The sequence below is a fragment of the Salmo salar genome, chromosome 09 (genome assembly GCF_965601325.2).
Source record: "Salmo salar chromosome 09, fSalSal1, whole genome shotgun sequence".
Classification (NCBI taxonomy): domain Eukaryota; kingdom Metazoa; phylum Chordata; class Actinopteri; order Salmoniformes; family Salmonidae; genus Salmo; species Salmo salar.
In genome coordinates this window covers 2,061,990-2,079,295 of record NC_138299.1, presented here as the reverse complement: position 1 = coordinate 2,079,295, position 17,306 = coordinate 2,061,990, and the positions used below count along the sequence as shown (strand labels likewise).

Genomic DNA, 17,306 nt, shown 5'->3' with positions numbered 1-17,306 from the left:
CAACTCATTGCAGCAATACTGCAACAATGGAAGAGGCAAGTGGAAGGGGAAGAAGGTAAGGAACTTGTCTGTTGACCCTACATTAAAGAACAAATTGGTTAAAGAAAATTGTGATAAATAAAATGAGTATACCAGTTTCATTTAAGGACAAATAAATTGACAGCTGCGCTATACAGGTTGCAAAATAGTTGGGAAGAGATTTTTGATGTGCCGATTCAATGGCACATGGTTTATGTATGAACTGATACACAAAACAACGCAGGATTAAAAACGTAGAGTTTTTACATTTACATTTACGTCATTTAGCAGACGCTCTTATCCAGAGCGACTTACAAATTGGTGCATTCACCTTATGATATCCAGTGGAACAACCACTTTACAATAGTACATCTTTTTTTTTTGGGGGGGGGGGGTTAGAAGGATTACTATATACTATCCCAGGCATTCCTTAAAGAGGTGGGGTTTCAGGTGTCTACGGAAGGTGGTGATTGACTCCGCTGTCCTGGCATCGTGAGGGAGCTTGTTCCACCATTGGGGTGCCAGAGCAGCGAACAGTTTTGACTGGGCTGAGCGTGAACTGTGCTTCCACAGTGGTAGGGGGGCCAGCAGGCCAGAGGTGGATGAACGCAGTGCCCTTGTTTGGGTGTAGGGCCTGATCAGAGCCTGAAGGTATGGAGGTGCCGTTCCCTTCACAGCTCCGTAGGCAATCACCATGGTCTTGTAGCGGATGCGAGCTTCAACTGGAAGCCAGTGGAGTGTGCGGAGGAGCGGGGTGACGTGAAAGAACTTGGGAAGGTTGAACACCAGACGGGCTGCGGCGTTCTGGATGAGTTGTAGGGGTTTAATAGAACAGGCAGGGAGCCCCGCCAACAGGGAGATGCAGTAATCCAGACGGGAGATGACAAGTGCCTGGATTAGGACCTGCGCCGCTTCCTGTGTAAGGCAGGGTCGTACTCTGCGAATGTTGTATAGCATGAACCTACAGGATCGGGTCACCGCCTTGATGTTAGCGGAGAACAACAGGGTGTTGTCCAGGGTCATGCCGAGGCTCTTAGCACTCTGGGAGGAGGACACAATGGAGTTGTCCACCGTGATGGCGAGATCATGGAAAGGGCAGTCCTTCCCCGGGAGGAAGAGCAGCTCCATCTTGCCGAGGTTCAGCTTGAGGTGGTGATCCGTCATCCACACTGATATGTCTGCCAGACATGCAGAGATGCGATTCGCCACCTGGTTATCAGAAGGGGGAAAGGAGAAGATTAATTGTGTGTCGTCTGCGTAGCAATGATAGGAGAGACCATGTGAGGATATGACAGAGCCAAGTGACTTGGTGTATAGCGAGAATAGGAGAGGGCCTAGAACTGAGCCCTGGGGGACACCAGTGGTGAGAGCACGTGGTGCGGAGACGGATTCTCGCCACACCACCTGGTAGGAGCGACCTGTCAGGTAGGACGCAATCCAAGAGTGAGCCGCGCCGGAGATACACAACTCGGAGAGGGTGGAGAGGAGGATCTGATGGTTCACAGTATCAAAGGCAGCAGATAGGTCTAGAAGGATGAGAGCAGAGGAGAGAGAGTTAGCTTTAGCAGTGCGGAGAGCCTCCGTGACACAGAGAAGAGCAGTCTCAGTTGAATGACCAGCCTTGAAACCTGACTGATTTGGATCGAGAAGGTCATTCTGAGAGAGATAGCAGGAGAGCTGGCCAAGGACACCACGTTCAAGAGTTTTGGAGAGAAAAGAAAGAAGGGATACTGGTCTGTAGTTGTTGACATCGGAGGGATCGAGTGTTGATTTTTTGAGAAGGGGTGCAACTCTCGCTCTCTTGAAGACGGAAGGGACGTAGCCAGCGGTCAAGGATGAGTTGATGAGCGAGGTGAGGTAAGGGAGAAGGTCTCCGGAAATGGTCTGGAGAAGAGAGGAGGGGATAGGGTCAAGCGGGCAGGTTGTTGGGCGGCCGGCCGGCCATCACAAGACACAAGATTTCATCTGGAGAGAGAGGGGAGAAAGAGGTCAAAGCATAGGGTAGGGCAATGTGAGCAGGACCAGCGGTGTCGTTTGACTTAACAAACGAGGATCGGATGTCGTCGACCTTCTTTTCGAAATGGTTGATGAAGTCATCCGCAGAGAGGGAGGAGGGGGGGGAGGAGGATTCAGGAGGGAGGAGAAGGTGGCAAAGAGCTTCCTAGGGTTAGAGGCAGATGCTTGGAAGTTAGTGGTAGAAAGTGGCTTTAGAAGCAGAAACAGAGGAGGAAAATGTAGAGAGGAGGGAGTGAAAAGATGCCAGGTCCGCAGGAAGGCTAGCTTTCCTCCATTTCCGCTCGGCTGCCCGGAGCCCTGTTCTGTGAGCTTGCAATGAGTCGTCAAGCCACGGAGCAGGAGGGGAGGACCGAGCCGGTCGGGAGGATAGGGGACATAGAGAGTCAAAGGATGCAGAAAGGGAGGAGAGGAGGGTTGAGGAGGCAGAATCAGGAGATTGGTTGGAGAAGGATTGAGCAGAGGGAAGAGATGATAGGATGGAAGAGGAGAGAGTAGCAGGAGAAAGAGAGCGAAGGTTGCGACGGCGCAATACCATCTGAGTAGGGGCAGAGTGAGTAGTGTTGGAGGAGAGCGAGAGGGAAAAGGATACAAGGTAGTGATCGGAGACTTGGAGGGGAGTTGCAGTGAGATTAGTAGAAGAACAGCATCTAGTGAAGATGAGGTCAAGCGTATTGCCTGCCTTGTGAGTAGGGGGTGAGAGGGTGAGGTCAAAAGAAGAGAGGAGTGGAAAGAAGGAGGCAGAGAGAAATGAGTCAAAGGTAGACGTAGGGAGGTTAAAGTCACCCAGAACTGTGAGGGGTGAGCCACCCTCAGGAAAGGAACTTATCAATGCGTCAAGCTCATTGATGAACTCTCCAAGTGAACCTGGAGGGCGACAAATGGTAAGGATGTTAAGCTTGAATGGGCTAGTGATTGTGACAGCATGGAATTCAAAGGAGGAGATAGACAGATGGGTCAGGGGAGAAAGAGAGAATGTCCACTTGGGAGAGATGAGGATTCCAGTGCCACCACCCCGCTGACCAGATGCTCTCGGGGTGTGCGAGAACACGTGGTCAGACGAGGAGAGAGCAGTAGGAGTAGCAGTGTTTTCTGTGGTAATCCATGTTTCCGTCAGCGCCAAGAAGTCGAGGGACTGGAGGGTAGCATAGGCTGAGATTAACTCTGCCTTGTTGGCCGCAGACCGGCAGTTCCAGAGGCTGCCGGAGACCTGGAACTCCACGTGGGTCGTGCGCTTGGACCACCAGGTTAGAGTGGCAGCGGGCCACGCGATGTGAAGCGTTTGTGTGGCCTGTGCAGAGAGGAGAGAACAGGGATAGACTGACACATAGTTGATAGGCTACAGGAGAGGCTACGCTAATGCAAAGGAGATTGGCATGAAAAATTAACTAAACAACTGGGGAAGCGAGAGAGCAGGGCCTCCCTCACTAACAATTCACTGAAACACTAAAACGCTAAAATATAACTTTTCTAGCTACCACTAGAAATTAAAATGTATGTAAACTACAGTGGTTCAATGTTTCCAGGAATAGGCTCAAACTTAGTTTATTCCGCTAGATAACTTGGTACAGTATTCTTCCGTGAAAACCCACCTAGTGCAACGTGTCCTATGACGCCGTAGCTAACTAGCTAACTAGCATGCTAGCATCCTATAACACACGGTTAGCACCAATACTTGGTAACAACAAGCTACCAATGGATCATTCGTTTCCGTGTCTAGTTCATAACGCAGAAGTAATTAAACATTGGCTAGCTAACACAGTCAGTCCTGCTAGCTACACAAGTGGACTACACATCTCGAATGTTCAGAAAGTTAAGCTAACGTTGCAAAAATCTTATTGACTAAAAATGATACAGCTAGCTGGTAGGGTTAGCTAGCTAGCAGTGGGCGCGTTGTTGACTATGTTAGAGAATGTAGCTGGCTAGCTAACCTCGATAGTTACTCTGTACTACGCCTTTATCTTGATACAAAGACAGCAGATACAACTATGTAGCTAGCTAACAATACACTAATCAAATCGTTCCAATGTAATGTAATGTAATGAAATGTAATATAAGTTGGCTAGCTAGCTGTGGTGTTATGGTGTTTACGCCGTTTCGAAAACGGCGCGAACGAACGAATACAGCTGGCTAGCTAACCTTGTTAGTTCTTAGGAGCTAAACCTTTATCCTTGATACAAAGACAATTTAATTTATTATACACAATTCTTGCAGCCAATATAGAATGTTATGTATATGAGGGATACAACCATCCCAGCTGAGCAGATTTTGCTGTGAAGAGACAGACTCATTAGATCACTTGTTTTGGTACATACAGTACGTAGCTTGTTTTTGGTCGCAGGTTCAGGAATGGCTAAAGAATTGTAACATTTACCTGGAGCTAACTCTGCAAATGGCACTACTGGGCGACTTGAAAGGCCATAGTCAATTGATCAATAATATAATAATACTCTTAGTAAAAATGTTCATCTTTAATTTACAATCTGTAGAAACTATGAGAATAGAAAGATTCTGAACTTTTGTGACAGTACAGCACAGTTGAAAAATATATGGCAACTACAAATCAACACTGGATGGTTTTCAGAGATATATGGGACGGCTTGAGGGGAGCTGAAACATAGGACTAAAAACAAATTAAAACAAAATTAAAAAGTTAACTAATGTAAAATGCATTGGATTAGTATAAGCTGTAAGTAGAAGCCTAAGTATTGTTGTCCATTAGTTTACTCCAATTAGTGGAGGAGTGGTAGGGTTAGGGGAAAATAATAACACAACAATATTTTAAAAATAAAACACAATAATGGAAATTATATATTATAAACTGGGTGGTTCGAGCCCTGAATGCTGATTGGCTGACAGCCGTGGTATATCAGACCGGGTATGACAAAACATTTATTTTTACTGTTCTTATCATTTTTGGTATCCAGTTTATAATAGGAATAAGGCACCTCGGGGTTTGTGGTATATGGCAATTATACCACGGCTAAGGGCTGTATCCAGGCACTCCGCATTGCGTTGTGCTTAAGAACAGCCCTTAGCCATGGTATATTGGCCATATACCACACCCCCTCATGCGTTATTGCTTAATTATATAATATGTATAAGCTGTAAGAAGAAGCCTAAGTATTGCTGTTTATTAGTTTACTCCAATTAGGGAAGTGTTGGTAGGCAGGGTTAGGGGAAAATAATACAGAAGAAAAAATAGTTAAAAATTGTAGAAATACAATCTGCAATATTAAAGCTGATCTATGCCCCGAGGAGAGTAAGAAGCGCGAAAAAAAGTGATAAGCATACTAGGCTACATACAGTGATGCCTAAGACCAGCTTATCGTAAATTGAGACAATATTCTTTCCCCCTCCCCCCAGTAAAATCTGGACTCTATTGTCCACAAGTAACTGTTCTACTCTAGGAAGTAACTATAGAATTAGCAGATGCCAATAAGATACATGGACACTGAAAATACCAATATAAAAGAGGAAGTATAGCATGTACAGTGCCTTCGGAAAGTATTCACCACCCCTTGACTTTTTCCACATAGATTAAATGTAAAAAATCCTCAGCAATCTACACAAAACACCAGTCTCAATGTCAACAGTGAAGTGGCAAGGTAGTCTAAGGCACTGCGTTGCAGTGCTAGCTGTGCCGCTAGAGATTTTGGGTTAGAGTCCAGGCTCTGTAGGCTCTGTCGCAGCCGGCCGCGGCCGGGAGACCCATGGGGCGGCGCACAATTGGCCCAGCGTCATCCGGGTTAGGGGAGGGTTTGGCCGGCAGGCATGTCCTTGTCCCATCGCGCACCAGCGACTCCTGTGGCGGGCTGGGCGCAGTGCACGCTGACACGGTCGCCAGGTGTACAGTATTTCCTCTGACACATTGGTGCGGCTGGCTTCTGGGTTAAGTGGGCATTGTGTCAAGAAGCATGTGCGGCTTGGTTGGGTTGTGTTTCAGAGGACGCCCGGCTCTCTACGTTCGCCTCTCCCGAGTCCGTACAGGAGTTGTCGCGATGAGACAAGTCTGTAACTACCAATTGGATACGATGAAATTGGTGAGGAAAAAGGGGTAGCAATTTTCTTATAATAATAATAATAATAATAATAATAATAATACAAATAAAAAAACTATGATAAACTGTGAAGAGGCGACTCCAGGGTGCTAGCCTTCTAGGCAGAGTTCCTCTGTCCAGTGTGTGTGTTCTTTTGCCCATCTTAATCTTTTATTTTTATTGGCCAGTCTGAGATATGGATTTTTCTTTGCAACTGCCTAGAAGGCCAGCATCCCAGAGTCGCCTCTTCACTTTTTCATTATGGGGTATTGTGTGTAGATTGATGAGGGAAAAAAACGATTTAATTCATTTTAGGATAAGGCTGTAATGTAACAAAATGTGGAAAAAATCAAGGGGTCTGAATACTTTCCGAAGGCACTATAAGTCAATCATTTTCAATAATTGTTCTATGGATGTTTGTGTTTGTGGGTGAGAGCCCTAAAAAGGCATAGCGTCTCAAGTACAAAGACCTACTTTGCTTGGTTTTCAATTGTTTTTATGTCTGCTCAGCCCACATTCTTGCAAGGGTTACATTTAAAAAAAGGAGAAAAGGAATATTTAAAGAGGAGCTGAGTTGGAGAAGCCTATGCTGCCACCTACTGTAGTAACAGCAGAGGTGTAGGAATCCTGATATATAAGAATACATTGTTTTCCTTTATATCCCAGCACATGGACCAAGAATGTTTTCTAATGTTGAATTGTACTTTACATGGTTAAAAATACACCTTGATTTCATTGTCTGTCCCACCAGCGGCAAATACAGTGAGGGAAAAAAGTATTTGATCCCCTGCTGATTTTGTACTTTTGCCCACTGACAAAGAAATGATCGGTCTATAATTTTAATGGTAGGTTTATTTGAACAGTGAGAGACAGAATAACAAAAAAAAATCCAGAAAAATGCATGTCAAAAATGTTATAAATTGATTACCATTTTAATGAGGGAAATAAGTATTTGACCCCCTCTCAATCAGAAAGATTTCTGGCTCCCAGGTGTCTTTTATACAGGTAACGAGCTGAGATTAGGAGCACACTCTTAAAGGGAGTGCTCCTAATCTCAGTTTGTTACCTGTATAAAAGACACCTGTCCACAGAAGCAATCAATCAATCAGATTCCAAACTCTCCTCCATGGCCAAGACCAAAGAGCTCTCCAAGGATGTCAGGGACAAGATTGTAGACCTACACAAGGCAGGAATGGGCTACAATACCATCGCCAAGCAGCTTGGTGAGAAGGTGACAACAGTTGGTGCGATTATTCGCAAATGGAAGAAACACAAAAGAACTGTCAATCTCCCTCGGCCTGGGGCTCCATGCAAGATCTCACCTCGTGGAGTTGCAATGATCATGAGAACGGTGAGGAATCAGCCCAGAACTACACGGGAGGATCTTGTCAATGATCTCAAGGCAGCTGGACCATAGTCACCAAGAAAACAATTGGTAACACACTACGCCGTGAAGGACTGAAATCCTGCAGCGCCCGCAAGGTCCCCCTGCTCAAGAAAGCACATATACATGCCCGTCTGAAGTTTGCCAATGAACATCTGAATGATTCAGAGGACAACTGGGTGAAAGTGTTGTGGTCAGATGAGACCAAAATGGAGCTCTTTGGCATCAACTCAACTCGCCGTGTTTGGAGGAGGAAGAATACCATCCCCACCGTCAAACATGGAGGTGGAAACATTATGATTTTGGAGTGTTTTTCTGCTAAGGGGACAGGACAACTTCACAGCATCAAAGGGACAATGGACAGGGCCATGTACCGTCAAATCTTGGGAGAGAACCTCCTTCCCTCTGCCAGGGCATTGAAAATGGGTCGTGGATGGGTATTCCAGCATGACAATGACCCAAAACACATGGCCAAGGCAACAAAGGAGTGGCTCAAGAAGAAGCACATTAAGGTCCTGGAGTGGTCTAGCCAGTCTCCAGACCTTAATCCCATTGAAAATCTGTGGAGGGAGCTGAAGGTTCGAGTTGCCAAACGTCAGCCTCGAAACCTTAATGACTTGGGGAAGATGTGCAAAGAGGAGTGGGACAAAATCCCTCCTGAGATGTGTGCAAACCTGGTGGCCAACTACAAGAAACGTCTGACCTCTGTGATTGCCAACAAGGGTCTTGCCACCAAGTACTAAGTCATGTTTTGCAGAGGGGTCAAATACTTATTTCCCTCATTAAAATGCAAATCATTTTATAACATTTTTGACATGCGTTTTTCTGGATTTTTTTGTTGTTATTCTGTCTCTCACTGTTCAAATAAACCTACCATTAAAATTATAGACTGATCATTTCTTTGTCAGTGGGCAAACGTACAAAATCAGCAGGGGATCAAATACTTTTTTCCCTCACTGTATGGTGTTTTTAGATTTCAAGCTATTAGATCAAATCCAGACAGGAACTGTTATTTTAGCAGGTGACCTAAATCATATATTGAATAAGATTGACAGGCGTAGTAATAAAAAAAAAAGGCACATTTAGCGAGCCTCTATAGAAGCTGAACATTTTCATGGACACCTGGAGATTACTATTTCTAACTACAAAAGGCTATTCCTTTTTTCTCAAAGTAAGAAAAGCTATTCAAGATATGACTACATCTTTATTTAATCCGTTTAATCCAAGATGGCGTAGCAGTCAGGCGTCTTTGTCCTGTCGTGTCCCTTGTATTTATCTTTTTACATCTTTTTCTTCGCATATCTTTTAAAAATATTTTCCTAAACCTCAACTTCAAATTACTCTCCTGCAACCTGCCTCACCCAATGTGGCGTGGATCTGTTTTTTTTCTTCTAAAGTATTTCTATTTACTTCGGATCTGGAATCCCTCAACTGAAGCTAGCCAGCTAACTGCCTACCAGCTATCAGTCAGCAAACCATTGCTAGCGGTCATCAGCTAACCTTTAGCTCGGAAAGCTCTCGCCAGTTCGAACAACGTGACTCAAACCAGAACATATATATTTTTTCTCCATATCCCCGGATTCCCACCGCAAACTCTGAACATTTTCATCTGGATCTTCGCAACTAGCTAACCACAATCCCGGGTGACTACTCCTGGCTAGCGTTTCCATCCCGGAGCAGCACCAATTAGCCTGAAGCTAGCCCGGCCAGGGATCCTGTGCTACCACCAAAGCCCACTCCTGGGCAACAATATCCTATACCCTTCTACTGCCGGTACGGGGCACGGAACACCGCCGATCCTCTACGACTGGAATACCGACACAATCTGCCTGAGGATTCCAACAGGCCCCTCAGGCGCGACGTCCGCTGAAGGCCCATTCTGCTAACCGTGACCTGCTAGCTACCTAAAGCTACTTGGAACCCTACTAATTCCACGGCTGGTCTACCACCATCGTTTCGACACCACCGCACGAAGAGGCAAAAACAGACTTACCCCCATCGCGACGTCCCCCAAAGGCTAACTGCTAGCTTGCTTGCCCCGGTCTGCTAACTGCAGTCTTGCCTGCCCCGGTCTGCTATCTGCTAGCCCCGGTCTGCTAACTGCTTGCTTGCTAACCCGGTCTGCTAACTGCTAGCTTGTCAGCCCCGGTCTGCTAACTGCTAGCTTGTTAGCCCCGGCCTACTAACTATTAGCTTGTTAGCAACGGCCTGCTAACTGTCTGAATCGCTGTGTCCCCAGACAGCCCAACCACTCACTGGACCCATATGTTCACTTGGCTATGCATGCCTCTCTCTAATATCAATATGCCTCGTCCATTACTGGCCTGGTTAGTGATTACTGTCTTATTTCACTGTAGAGCCTCTAGCCCTGCTCAATATGCCTTAACCAACCATTTAGTTCCACCTCCTACATATGCGATGACATCACTTGGTTTAAACGTCTCTAGAGACTATATCTCTCTCATCATTACTCAATGCCTAGGTTTACCTCCAATGTACTCACATCCTACCTTACCTTTGTCTGTACACTATGCCTTGAATCTATGCTATCGTGCCCAGAAACCTGCTCCTTTTACTCTCTGTTCCGAACGTGCTAGAACGGCCAGTTCTTATGGCCTTTAACCGTAGCCTTATCCTACTTCTCCTCTGTTCCTCTGGTGATGTAGAGGTTAATCCAGGTCCTGCAGTGCCTAGCTCCACTTCCACTCCCCAGGTGCTCTCATTTGTTGACTTCTGTAACCGTAAAAGCCTTGGTTTCATGCATGTTAACATTAGAAGTCTACTCCCTAAGTTTCTTTTACTCACTGCTTTAGCACACTCTGCCAACTCGGATGTCTTAGCCGTGTCTGAATCCTGGCTTAGGAACACCACCAAAAACCCTTTATTGAGTAGGGTATTGGAGGCTATTTTGTAAATGACATCGCCGAAGTCGAGCACAGGTAGGATGGTCAGTTGTACGAGGGTATGTTTGGCAGCATGAGTGAAGGATGCTTTGTTGCGAAATAGGAAGCCAATTCTAGATTTAACTTTGGATTGGAGATGTTTGATGTGAGTCTGGAAGGAGAGTTTACAGTCTAACCAGACACCTAGGTATTTGTAGTTGTCCACACATTCTAAGTCAGAACCGTCCAGAGTAGTGATGCTGGACGGGCGGGCAGGTGCAGGCAGCGATCGGTTGAAGAGCATGCATTTAGTTTTACTTGTATTTAAGAGCAGTTGTAGGCCACGGAAGGAGAGTTGTATGGCATTGAAGCTCATCTGGAGGGTTGTTAACACAGTGTCCAAAGAAGGGCCAGAAGTATACAGAATGGTGTCGTCTGCATAGAGGTGGATCAGAGACTCACCAGCAGCAAGAGCGACATCATTGATGTATACAGAGAAGAGAGTCGGCCCGAGAATTGAACCACCTGGCACCCCCATAGAGACTGCCAGAGGTCCGGACAACAGGCCCTCCGATTTGACACTATCAGAGAAGTAGTTGGTGAACCAGGCGAGGCAATCATTTGAGAAACCAAGGCTGTCGAGTCTGCCAATAAGAATCTGGTGATTGACAAAGTCGAAAGCCTTGGCCAGGTCGATGAATACGGCTGCACAGTAATGTCTCTTATCGATGGCGGTTATGATGTCGTTTAGATCCTTGAGTGTGGCTGAGGTGCACCCATGACCAGCTCGGTAACCAGATTGCATAGCGGAGAAGGTATGGTGGGATTCGAAATGGTCGGTAATCTGTTTGTTAACTTGGCTTTCGAATACCTTAGAAAAACAGGGTAGGATAGATATAGGTCTGTAGCAGTTTGGGTCTAGAGTGTCACCCCCTTTGAAGAGGGGGATGACCACAGCAGCTTTCCAATCTTTGGGAATCTCAGACGATACGAAAGAGAGGCAGATCATGTTAGAAAGAGAGGGTCCAGATTGTCTAGCCCGGCGGATTTGTCGGGGTCCAGATTTTGCAGCTCTTTCAGAACATCAGCTATCTGGATTTGGGTGAAGGAGAAATGGTGGGGGCTTTGGCGGGTTGCTGTGGAGGGTGCCGGGCAGTTGACCGGGGTAGGGGGGGAAAGCAGGGCCATCCGTAGAGAAATGCTTATTGAAATTCTGAATTATAGTGGATTTATTGGTGGTAACAGTGTTTCCTAGCCTCAGAGCAGTGGGCAGCTGGGAGGAGGTGCTCTTATTCTCCATGGACTTTACAGTGTCCCAGAACTTTTTGGAGTTAGTACAACAGGATGCAAATTTCTGTTTGAAAAAGCTAGCCTTAGCTTTCCTAACTGCCTGTGTATATTTGTTCCTAACTTCCCTGAAAAGTTGCATATCACGGGGGCTATTCAATGCTAATGCAGATCACCACAGGATGTTTTTGTGCTGGTCAAGGGCAGACAGGTCTGGAGTGAACCAAGGACTATATCTATTCCTAGTTCAACATTTTTTTGCATGGGGCATGCTTATTTAAGATGATGAGGAAGGCACTTTTAAAGAATAGCCAGGCATCATCTACTGACAGGATGAGGTCAATGTCATTCCAGGATACCCCGGCCAGGTCGATTAGAAAGGCTTGCTCGCAGAAGTGTTTTAGGGAGCGTTTGACAGTGATGAGGGGTGGTCGTTTGGTCGCAGACCCATTACGCATGCAGGCAATGAGGCTGTGATCGCTGAGATCTTGATTGAAAACAGCAGAGGTGTATTTGGAGGGCAAGTTAGTTAGGATGACATTTATGAGGGTGCCCGTGTTTACAGATTTGGGGTTGTACCTGGTCGGTTCATTGATCATTTGTGTGAGAGTGAGGGCATCAAGCTTAGATTGTAACAACAAATATATAAAGAACTTTATTCCATTACTGAATAATATCAAAACAGATCTAATCAAATGGAATGATCTTCCTATAAATCTTACATGTAGAATAAACCTCTTCAGCAGAGCATGGCTCCTAAAGTTTCTGTATCTATTTTCAGTAATACCAATTACCCCACCGAAGATATTCTTTAAAAAAGTATACTCTGTCAAAAATACTTTTATATAGGCAATAAAGTCTGAGGGTGGTTTTAACTTTCCAGACTTGGAATTGTATCAATTCACTAGTTAAATGCACTAAAGAGGAACAATGGGTAAATATTGAAGATGCGCATGCTCATCCTCATACATTTTTTACGAGTCTATTTTCAAAGGATAAAGCTAAGAACATTAGCAACTTCATAGTTAAGAACACTGTAACAATATGGAAGAAAATAAAATGTATTTCTACAAGAACCAATATCACTCCTTAAAAACACAACGCTATGGAACAATCATTGGGTAGCTTTTCAGAATTCACTGATACATTGGTCCACATGGAAAACTAAAGGCATATTAACCGTAAATGACATGGTAACAGGAAATAAATGTATTTCCATGACAGAATTAAAAAGCAATTTTGGACTAACCAATGTAGATATTTTCAAATACAGTACATGCAACTTAAAAGTTACATATCACAAAATTTCATTTTGAAATCTTTTTGACATCAGAGCAACCTTGAGAAAATATTTTTTGAGTCAGAAAATGATGTTCATATGATAAGTAAGATATAGAATACCATGCAGAGAGCAAAGCATATCCAACTGAAAATCACTTAGAAAAAAATATATAAACTATTGTAACCAAGCCTTAAAAAGAACTGATGTTGGCACAAGATGGAGTGAATGTTGGAGCATATCTAACGAAATTACAGTTAACAAAAATGTATGCTAAATCCTGTATAAACTAATGTATATAATTTATTATACAAGCGACAACATTCACAAATTCTACAGCACAACGGCAGAGTCATGTCTTAAGGGTAAAATGAACATGATTCAATAATCCATGCTTTCTGGGAAAGTCTAAAAGTTATGAACGGAGCTAGAAAGTTGGCTGTCAGAAGTATTGCAATGTAAACTTACTTCTAATCTGTCCGTCTGCATATTTCAAGACATGGCATATGGGGGTGTAGTTAAATACCCAATGGGCTGGACAATTCTCTTCTCATCTTGAATTTTCTTAAATAAAAAACGTGGAAATCAATCAATCCGCCCATTATTAACACAATGGAAAAATCTAATAATGTATTATTGAAATGTGGCAAACAATAATGGGGGATACCTAGTAGGTTGTACAACTGAAATGTGTTTTCTGCATTTAACCTGGTTGGGTTAACAATGGCTGCCAGAGATGTTTCCACCAAGTATTAACTCTGGAGTGTGAAGACATATGCAATCAAGACATCTTATATTTTTAATTTGTTAATAAATTTGGTAAATGTTCTCTAACTTTCTTTTACTTTGAAAAATGTGGAATACGTTGTGTAGATCTGTAAGGGGGAAACATATTGAATCCCTTTTTAGATTTAATTTTAAGGCAGTAAAATGTGAAGACTTGCGTAGACTTTCTCTAGGCACTGCATATCTTATTTGATATGTTATATTGTTACTTTATTATTTTGCCTATTTAGTGTTGTAGATTACACTGTAATAAAAGCACTATATACAAATGAAATGTAAAATTATTATTTTTTATATGTGGGATTTTACTGATAAGTGTGGATTTGCTCATCTGAGGCATAGTAACTGTTTAGCCTGGTTCTGGATCTGTGATATCTGTATAGCCAACTCCTATGGCAGTTGTTGGCTATACAGCAAAACAGATCTGGGACCAGGCTATAACTTAAGTAAATAAGGGGATTTATTGAGAGGTTCATATTACATTGCATTATGTTCTCTTAGATGAGGAGATATGCACTTAGCAGCCAGTTTATTTGGTACACCCACTAGTACTGGATCAGACCCCCCTTTGCCTCCAGAACAGACGGAATTATTTGGGACATGGAAACGTTGCTCAATTGGTATCAAGGGACCTTACGTGTGCCAGGAAAATATTCCCCAGGCCATTACACCACCGCCACCAGCCTGTACCGTTGACACCAGGCAGGATGGGGCCATGGACTCATGCTTCTTACACCAAATCCATCAGCATGATGCAACAGGAACCAGGATTCGTCGTACCAGGCTATGTTTTTCCACTCCTCAATTGTCAAGTGTTGATGACTGCATGCCCACTGGAGCAGCAGCTCCTTATTTTTAGCTGAAAGGAGTGGAATCCGGTGTGGTCATCTGCTGCAATAGCCCCACCATGACAAGGATCGACGAGTTGTGCGTTCCGAGATGCTGTTCTGCACACCACTGTTGCGCTGTGCCGTTATTTGCCATTTGTGGCCCGCCTATTAGCTTGCACGATTCTTGCCTTCGACCTCCCATCAACAAGCTGTTTTCGCCCACAGGACTGCCACTGACTGGATTTTTTTGTTTGTCGCACCGTCCTCAGTAAACCCAAGACACTGAAATATATTCTCAGTATTTTCAATGGGAAACAAGAACCATGGGAGTGTTTGCTTAATGCATTGATGAAGCTTGTGATGATAATATACAGTATTAGTCAAAAGTTTTTATTATAGTCCCACTAAATTATAGTCCCACTAAGCGCAAACCAGATGGGATGGCGTATGGCTTCAGAATGCTACGGTAGCCATGCTGGTTAAGTGTGCCTTGAATTCTAAATAAATCACTGACAGTGTCACCAGCAAAGCACCCTCACACCACCTCCTCCATGCTTCACGGTGGGAACCACACATGCGGACATCATCTGTTCACCTCCTCAGCGTCTCACAAAGACACGGAGGTTGGGACCAAAAATCTCAAATTTGGACTCATAAGACCAAAGGACTGATTTCAACCAGTCTAATGTTCATTGCTCGTGTTTCTTGGCCCAAGCAAGTCTCTTCTTCTTATAGGTCTCTTTTAGTAGTGGTTTCTTTGCATCAATTCGACCATGAAGGCCTGATTCATGCAGTCTCCTCTGAACAGTTGATGTTGAGATGTGTCTGTTACTTGAACTCTGTGAAGTATTTTTTTGGGCTGCAATTGCTGAGGCTGGTAACTCTAATGAACTTAGCAGAGCAGAGCTAACTCTGGGTCTTCCTTTCCTGTGGCGGTCCTCATGAGAGCCAGTTTCATCATAGCGTATGATGGTTTTTGCGACTGCACTTGAAGAAACTTTTCAAATTCTTGAAATGTTCCCGATTGACTGACCTTCATGTCTTAAAGTAATGATGGACTGTCGTTTCTCTTTGCTTATTTGAGCTGTTCTTGCCATAATAAGGACTTGGTATTTTACCAAATAGGGCTATCTTCTGTATAGCACCCCTACCTTGTCACAACACAACTGATTGGCTCAAACACATTAAGAAGGAAAGAAATTCCACTACTTAACTTTTAACAAGGCACACCTGTTAATTGAAATGCATTCCAGGTGACTACCTCATGAAGCTGGCTGAGATATAGCCAAGAGTGTGCAAAGCTGTCATCAAGGCAAAGGGTGGCTACTTTGAAGAATCTGAAATATAAAATATATTTTGATTTGTTTAACACTTTTTTTGGTTACCACATAATTCCATATGTGTTATTACATAGTTTTGATGTCTTCACTATTATTCCACAATGTAGAAAATATTAAAAATATATTAAAACCCTTGAATGAGTAGGTGTGTCCAAACTTTTGAATGGTACTGTACATGGCCCGACAATTTGGATTTATCGCCTTAATAAACAGTGAATGGATTGCTGCCTTACATTGCTAACACCACTATGCTATATCAATATAAGATACTGTACCTTCATCTAATAATCAAGGATGAATGTTGCTTGTCACCTGTCATTAGCTGTAGAAAATGTCTGCTTTAATGTACTGTATAGGTTTTAATTTACTATGAAATATTTAGCGATAATTTCCAATCATCCCTGTGGTTGGTTGTTTTGCAGGGTGCGACCAGTGGGCAGTGAAGGAGACATAGACTTTGACAGGATGAAGCAGGTAGAAATCTCATTTCAAAACTGTAATACATATTGGATGGATCAGTATGGCATTCTTCAATCGTTAATGGAATAAAAGTATTGTGAGAGAAGCAGAAAATGTAAACTGTATTTTTTATCCCCACAGGAAATCTTGGAGGAAGTTGTACGTGAATTGCAGAAGGTGAAAGATGAGATCATTAATGGTAGGTGATACAGAGTGTTTATGCATGTTGTTGAAAAGGCTTGCCAGCATCAGTGAGCAATTTACCTGCAAACTGACTAAGGTCCTTCCTATTCATGTTCTATACACTTTCTGTAGTCCAATTCAGTTTTTCCATTATGGCGAACAAAGGTATCCTAATTAATTATGTCCTAAGATGATGCTAGGCATACAGTTCACCTATTTACTTCTTCATAGTAAACCCCATTCCTTTTGAAATAGATGAAGGTTCAGTGATAAGGCTGTCCTCCAGTACCCATTCTCTACAGAACACACACGCACACGTGATTTTCTCAATTTTGTGTTCTCTTTCAGCCATTAGACAAGAAATTGGTCGAATCCATACATCATAATATCTGGACAGAGGGACGTGCTGGAAGTATGAAGGATAAGATGTGCTCTGAAGAAATGTTCTCTCAACGTTTCTGTGATGCTATGAAACATTGCTGTGACGCTGCAGAAAGGTTGAGCCAACATATTGAGTCTGCTGTGCAGAACAGAGGGATGAAAAAAGTGAGAATGAAAAGGAGAATGAGCAAGATAAAATAATGGTTAAATGAACAAAGGATGTACGGACGGAAGGATGGACGGACGCTTGCACCGTTTTCCATTTTTTCCTCTCCGTGCATTTACAGACTCAGTTCAGTTTGCAGTTTTCTGCTCTGACTGTTCTAAGTCTTACAAAATAAAATATTTTTGTTTTCTACGTTTGTACTGTTTTATTATTTTAAAAAACAGTTATTCTTTTATTATTTGTAATATTATATATAGA

At 43.5% G+C, this 17,306-nt stretch overlaps 1 protein-coding gene across 4 annotated transcripts in view; it reads left to right on the top strand.

Moving 5' to 3' along the window:
• The window catches only part of LOC106610627 (ena/VASP-like protein), an 83,550-nt gene extending 66,310 nt beyond the window's left edge, over positions 1-17,240 (top strand). For all 4 annotated transcript variants that reach the window (XM_082955594.1, XM_082955593.1, XM_082955595.1 and 1 more), the window contains 3 exons: positions 16,282-16,333; positions 16,460-16,517; positions 16,850-17,240. In XM_082955594.1, the coding sequence (XP_082811720.1) occupies positions 16,282-16,333; positions 16,460-16,517; positions 16,850-16,887 (148 nt within the window). In that variant the 3' untranslated portion in view covers positions 16,888-17,240. The remainder of the gene's footprint in view (positions 1-16,281; positions 16,334-16,459; positions 16,518-16,849) is intronic.
• The last annotated feature ends 66 nt before the right edge of the window (positions 17,241-17,306 follow it).